This window comes from Nicotiana attenuata, unplaced genomic scaffold (assembly GCF_001879085.1).
Source record: "Nicotiana attenuata strain UT unplaced genomic scaffold, NIATTr2, whole genome shotgun sequence".
Lineage (NCBI taxonomy): Eukaryota > Viridiplantae > Streptophyta > Magnoliopsida > Solanales > Solanaceae > Nicotiana > Nicotiana attenuata.
The window spans coordinates 35,981-42,947 of NW_017671392.1; the positions used below are offsets into that span (position 1 = coordinate 35,981).

Consider the following 6,967-nt stretch of genomic DNA (forward strand, 5'->3'; position numbering starts at 1 on the left):
TAAAATAGGAAAAAAATAATTACTTCAGTCTTGAAATTCTAAAATGATAAATAATTTTAGACAACTATTTTTAGAAATCACGATAAAATAATTTGAGACAAAAAAAAGTATTCAGTTACCTATAGTTATCATTTTTTTCATTTTTTTTTCTTAAAAGTTTTGCTTGTTTCAAGTCCCTAGATTTCTCTCTCTCTCTCTTCTCCCATTCTCCTTTGTTTTTTGTTTTTTTTGGGCATATTTTTCTCTATTGTTTAGTCACCTTTCACAAGTGATGTCTCTCCTTTTTTTTATTCACTAGGGTTTACTTTATTTAACTACCTCAATCTGCACCATACTCTTTCCCTTCACACCCTAAAATTTCTCTCTCTCTTGCATGATCTATATGTAATGTTTCTTAGTGTTCTTCCCTTTCACTACTTTTAATTTTGGTGTTCTTGTTCAGTCTTTTTCCCTTTATAAACTTTTTGGCTCAATCATCTTTTATATATATTTGTCTTTGTGTTTTGTCCCTTCTACTATTCAAAATGAGTGATCCCTACACCAATTATTTCCATGGTTGGTTTAACAATCTCAACCCTCTTTACCATTTCTCCTCTTCTTCTTCATCTTCTTCTTCATCTTATAACTATATCTTGCCTTCTACAAATTTCCAATATAATGAATATTTTCAAACTTCACCACCTTCTCCTCCTTTAAAAGAACCTCTTCCTCTCCTTAGTTTGAGTCCAACAATAAGGAAAATTCAAGATCAAGATTATTCATCTAATTCCACTACTATGGAAGTTGATAATAATAGTAAGGAAAACAAAGAAGAGAGCTTTATTTCTAATTTTGGTGATGATCAAGAAGATGATGAAAGTGTTAGTGTAGCTTTACAATTAGGGCTTCCTAATCCAAGCCCTGAACTTATTTCAAGAATTTCAACTACAAATACTATAGAAGAAACCAACAAAGAAGATCAAGAAGTTACTTTGGCCAATGGATATTCTACCACAAGCACACTTCACAAAGGTCAATATTGGATCCCAACACCAGCTCAAATTTTGATTGGTCCTACACAATTTTCATGTCCTCTTTGTTTCAAGACTTTCAATAGATACAATAACATGCAGGTATGTATTTTTAATTGTTTTTTTAAACCAAAATTATAAACCATGATTTATCCTAAAAGACTACAGACTAAAGGCTAAAACTTACCTTTTGTGTTTCCATCATTTCTTTCTTTACCTTTTCCCTTTTTTGTTTTTTTTTCTTGATTTTGAGAAAAAGAGAGAAAACCCATCTCTCTTTTTTGATACACTTCTTTTCTAGCATTATTTTCAACCTTTTACTTTTAAATCTCAGCTAGATAAATTGATTGGATAAAAGTTAGAGTATATGGGGTTTCTTGTATGGGTTTTCTTTTCTTTAAAAATATATATATATATGGTATTAATTTTTTTTTATTTCCCTACTTTTTTTTTTTTTGCATGAGTTGTTTGTGATATATGGGGATCTGATAAATCAACCTGGTCCAAACTGAGAAATTGGTCAGTAGCTCTCTTTATTTGATTGAACAACACATCTAAAATGCTTTTTGTCCTTGAAGTTTGTATATTACACATAGGCAGCAGCTATGTACTGACCAAATTCCTAGTTTTGCATATAATCTTAATCAAAGGGACAGAGAAAAGATAAAAAAGTGTTTTCTCAATCTGAACACTCAATCTTTAAAGACAGTAACACAAGGGAAACATCCTCCTTCTCCTCACATATGTCTAGACCCCACAAGCAAATATATGTTGAATATTCCAATAAAAAAAATTGTTTACTAAAGTTTTAGTAATTTTTACCTAGGTAAATATATGTTCAAAAACTATTTCAATAATCAAATACTACAAAGAAACATGCATGTAAAACACACACATAGTATATTGCTCCCTTTGTGAATCAAGTTGCATATGCATTTTGCAAAAAACTATTCTTGGATTTTTTCCCTAGCAAAACATCTACTTTTTCTTTCTTTTCCCATATTTTAAAATGACTACATGGAAATCATCTTTATCCACCAATAATTGTGTGTGTGTGGTTTCCAACAAAAGTTATCTTTTTTTCTTTATCTAATTTAACATTGTCAAAAGGTTCTCTTTAGTATAAAATCCTTAAAGGAAGTGTCTTTAATCTTTGTATCATGTCATGTCATATAATCCAACTCCAAAAAAGAAAATCCACCATATAAATGAAATAGTGATTTTTCACATGATTATATATCAAAACTCAAAGATATTGTAATGCTTCTAAAGACTTAAAAGATATAGTAATGAGTAATGTATATATCAAAAGACATGATCTAATAATTAACTAATGGAAAAAGTTAAATTTGAAATCAACTACTCTCTGCAGCTTCTTGCACTTCTTCCTTTAATATGACCTAATAATACCTTATTAATGCAATTGTTTCAGTGGGAGAATTGATCATTTCTTTTGTAACTTCAAAAGGAAAGTAATTATGGAGTAGTTATGGTGTAGTAGCCTTATATCATACAAATTTAAGTTTTATGAGATGATGGCGTAAAAAATATTTACATAATCAGATAGTTACATGCAAGCTATTCTATGAAGTAATATACTACAATAGATTAAATTAACTGGCGATTTTTAAAGTTCATTATACTGACAGTATATGTAACTTAAATCCTATACCGGATCTCTACTCTACTTTTTTTTCTTCATTAGTTGAGGGTCTATCGGAAACAGCCTCTCTTTCCTTCTTGCGTAGGCTGTATACATCGTACCCTCCCATGCCTCACTTATGAGAATTCACTGGGTTGTTGTTGTTGTTGATGATGTTTTCTTACTAGATTTCATTCTTCTCTCTCCCTTTCTTGTTCTTTTTTTCTATATTTTCAACAGATGCATATGTGGGGGCATGGATCTCAATATAGGAAAGGACCAGAATCTCTAAGAGGAACACAACCAACAGCAATGCTTAGGCTTCCTTGTTTTTGTTGTGCACCAGGTTGTAGGAACAACATTGATCATCCAAGAGCTAAGCCATTAAAAGATTTTAGAACCCTTCAAACACATTACAAAAGAAAGCATGGAATTAAACCATTTATGTGTAGGAAATGTGGCAAAGCATTTGCAGTGAGAGGTGATTGGAGAACTCATGAAAAGAATTGTGGGAAACTTTGGTATTGCACTTGTGGATCAGATTTTAAACATAAAAGATCACTTAAAGATCATATTAAAGCATTTGGAAATGGACATGCAGCTTATGGTATTGATTGTTTAGAAGAAGAAGATGAACCTGCTTCAGAAATTGAACAAGATAATGATCATGATCCTTCAACCTGACAAAACGTTTACGCGGGATGTTTTGTGCGTCCGGCTGTCCTTTTTCTTTTTTCTTGATATGAAAGTGTAAGCCGGCCCTAAGCAAGAACCAAAGACGTTTAAGTCTAGTTTCAATCTGGATATAAAAGTCAAGTTCAATCATCAAAAGTGATTGAGGGGTTTGGAAAATTAGGGTTTGGGGGGGGGGGGTGTGTGTGTTTCATTTTGCGAACTATTTTCTTTCTCTTTGTTTCTATTGCACTTCTAGCCTTGATTTTTACTTAGTTTTGCAACTTTAATCTACCTTAAAGGGAAATTTTGTTGCAATCAGCAGTAAGCTCTCTATCTATATATATATTTGCATATGTTTTTTAATTTTTTTGTATTTAATTATGTTGATGTTCCTACGTTTGACCATACAGGGTAGGTGAATGAGTGAATTAATTAATTGACCACATTTTTGTTTGACCTAAAGAGGGAATTCAACGAGCATTCTAATTATAGATAAGAGTTGTGCTTACTCTTTAATCTGATAGTAAGATAAAAATTGCAAGAGAAACCCTCTAAAACTCTCGAATATGTTCTCTTCTTAATCTTAAAGATTCTAAGAAAATTTGCTTTGCAATGATAAGATTGTTAACCATAGTAAAAATTAGTGTCATTTTATGGCTAGAAATGAGATCTTACAATGAGAAATAAAAGGTAGTGTAAGGGCTTGAAATTTTCCTCGTTTTACAAATATTTTTCTTGCCCAATAAAAATTGTGATGGAGTGATAAATACTTATTCATTTTTAACTAAACGTTATGAATTCCAGTTCTAGGTATGAGGTTTGGGAGCGTTTTAACCCTAAATATGCGATTTTTCAGCACAAAATCGATTTCATCGAAGGAAGGACATTTGTGAATGAGGGATATAAAGTTCCAGTCTGTTAAAACCTTTTCAGCATCTGAGGATGTGATGGGAGCAGTATTTTTCTACCTGCCTATTCAAACCATAAAATATGAGTAGCATTTTTAAAAGATAAATATATCCGATAAAATACAATCGCTTGTCGGTGAAAGTTTTTTGCGTTCAGTCAATCATCATAGAGCAAATCGGTCCCGAAGGAACCCCGAAAGAGTTGTCTTTAAATTAATTTTTGGTTCAATATTGTGAAAAGTGCTAGCTAGATGTATTAGGAATAAGTGAGCAGCATTTTACTGAATATTAACAATATTAATCCCAAATTAAAAGATTAAATATAATTGTTGATTTAGGATTAATGGAACAATATTTTTGGGAATTTTTACATAGTCATACTATATTATAAACTTATAACAGTCCGATTAATTCGTTAATCTTGCATTGCTTTTATAACTTGTTATTAAGCTCTAAAACTTGCTTCCTCATATATTTAACATACACTCGTGTTTTACCTAGGTATTATCTGGTTTAAACCAATTGACCTCACAGTTTTCTCCCTTGGACTCCGTGTTGCTGGTTCCACGCGACTACTTGTTATTTACCCTATACATCTCCTGTATTCTTTTGTCGATGTAGGATTTGCCTAAAATATTTATATGTACACGCTATGTTGTCACTATGGTTTGTCCTATATACTGTCATTCAACATTACACATGCAATTTATTTGATACTAACTCTAAAAGTCTAATTCACTAGTGATATTATTCGATTTGATCTAAATTCACCCGATTTTAAAGTGCTTATTTACTAAGTTGTGCGGGCTCTCCAAAACAACTGTCACATCCGTATCGAATCCTCCGAAAACACACTATATTTGAAGGATCCAAATGCAGTTGTTGACATTTTTAAAAGTCCGAACAACATAACTTATTTATATACCTAGTGTTGGCAAAATTCAACATCAAAACATTACGAGTGATTTTATTTTGTGCCTCACACAACTTACACTAGTTGTGTGAGGCCTCTTTTTATCTCACATATTTGTGGACCCATATCTTACACATCTGAGTCCACAAAAATTCTAGGACCACACACTTATGAGACAAAAAAGAGACCTCACACAGCTAGTGTCAATCGTGTGACGCACAAAATAAAAATTTTCAAACACTAGTGAGGTTAGTGACCAAAGGAAACCAGAACCTTGAGATTTAGGGAGGGGTGGCAGTAGAGTTGTTGAAAGATGTGACTTTGAGTACTGTTTGATGTATAGCATATCTTTATCTTTATCCCTTTCTCCTTCTATTTATTCATTATGAGGACAAAAGAGAGAGAGAGAGAGTACAGACCCCAGATGGGTCAAAGGGAGTTTTCATGAAACGTCATGTCCAAACAAGGGATTATCAGGAGACTTCAGAGGTATATGAACATTCAACTGTACTCTTGTTTGGAGTTATCAAATTGCCAGAAGTTTTATTTGGTTGTCTACTCGGTGTTTAATATTTGTACTGAGGTTCGACTAAATTTGTCTTGCGTCAAAAAGTCTCATATTCTGAGAGTATGATATTTTCTAACAAAGACGATTCCATATTCAAGATTTGAACTTGAGACTTTTGGTCAAGGATGAATGACTACTTACTGCTCTACTGTTATTTTTGTTGGTAAAAGTGCAAGAATATTTTCACAACTATGTAAAATCTCCCTTCAACTCAACACACAAGTTTTTTTGAATTTTTTCTAATATCTTGCCGTTGTTACTGCTTGTTGCTATTGCTTCCTTCTGCCTATATTTCGGGTTGTTAGATTGATGTTATTATCTTTTTGGCCTGTGGTTGATATTGCTTGTTTCTATTGTTGTTTTTCATCGTCCTAAGCCGAGGATCCACCAAAAACACCCTCTCTAACTACCTCCTAAGGATAGGGGTACGGATTCCGTATACATTACCCTCTCCATACCCCACTTATAATACTCCAGTGGGATATTATTGTTGTTGTTATCGTATGTAACCATTTGATATTAATCAAAGTCTAGTAGTCCAATTAATTTGAGTTCATGTTAAATAGATTCACTTCCAAATTCTAACAATGGGATATAGAAAAATGTAATTAAGAATGTCATATTTGGATTTAGAATCTGCAAATTAACATATTTTTGGACCATATTTTATTGCTCATTAGAATCTTTAGTTATATGAAGGAGTTTCGAGACGTGACAGCAGTCACTAATGCTTGCATTAGGGTAAATTGTCTATATCTCCTCTTGAAATGTGGCATTTCCTGCAGGGGCGGAGCTAGCCTTTCGCTACCGATCGGCCAAACTCAGTAGCATTTTATTTAGACTATGTATTTGTGTTGTGAAATTTATGAAATATATACAGATTATTATTTTAGTACCCAATAACTTAAAAGAACTAGAATCCGAACCCATAAGCTTCAAATTCTAACTCCACCTTTGTTTCCTTGGAGCCTGCGTGAACGCGGGGTACTTTATACACTAGGTCACCCTTGCCAAGGACTTTCAATAATTTATACATTCAATTGAACCTCTCACATAGACCCTTGTAAAGTTGTTGGTAAAGTTGCTGCTATGTGACCAGGAAGTCAAGGGTTCTAGCCGTAGAAATAGCCTCTTACAGAAATGCAGGGTAAGGCTGCGCAAAAAAGACCCTTATGGTCTGGCCCTTCCGAATCCCGCGCATAACGGGAGCTTAGTGTAGCGGACTGAAACCTCTCACATGCAAGGTAGCTT

The 6,967-nt window shown here is 33.1% G+C and overlaps 1 protein-coding gene across 1 annotated transcript; it reads left to right on the forward strand.

The window, feature by feature from the left end:
* The first annotated feature begins 306 nt into the window (after positions 1–306).
* LOC109208010 (zinc finger protein WIP2-like) lies at positions 307–3,502 on the forward strand. The gene is made up of 2 exons (XM_019371010.1): positions 307–1,112; positions 2,893–3,502. Exons 1-2 carry the CDS (start codon positions 525–527, stop codon positions 3,334–3,336), a joined length of 1,032 nt encoding a protein of 343 aa, XP_019226555.1. The 5' UTR covers positions 307–524; the 3' UTR covers positions 3,337–3,502.
* The last annotated feature ends 3,465 nt before the right edge of the window (positions 3,503–6,967 follow it).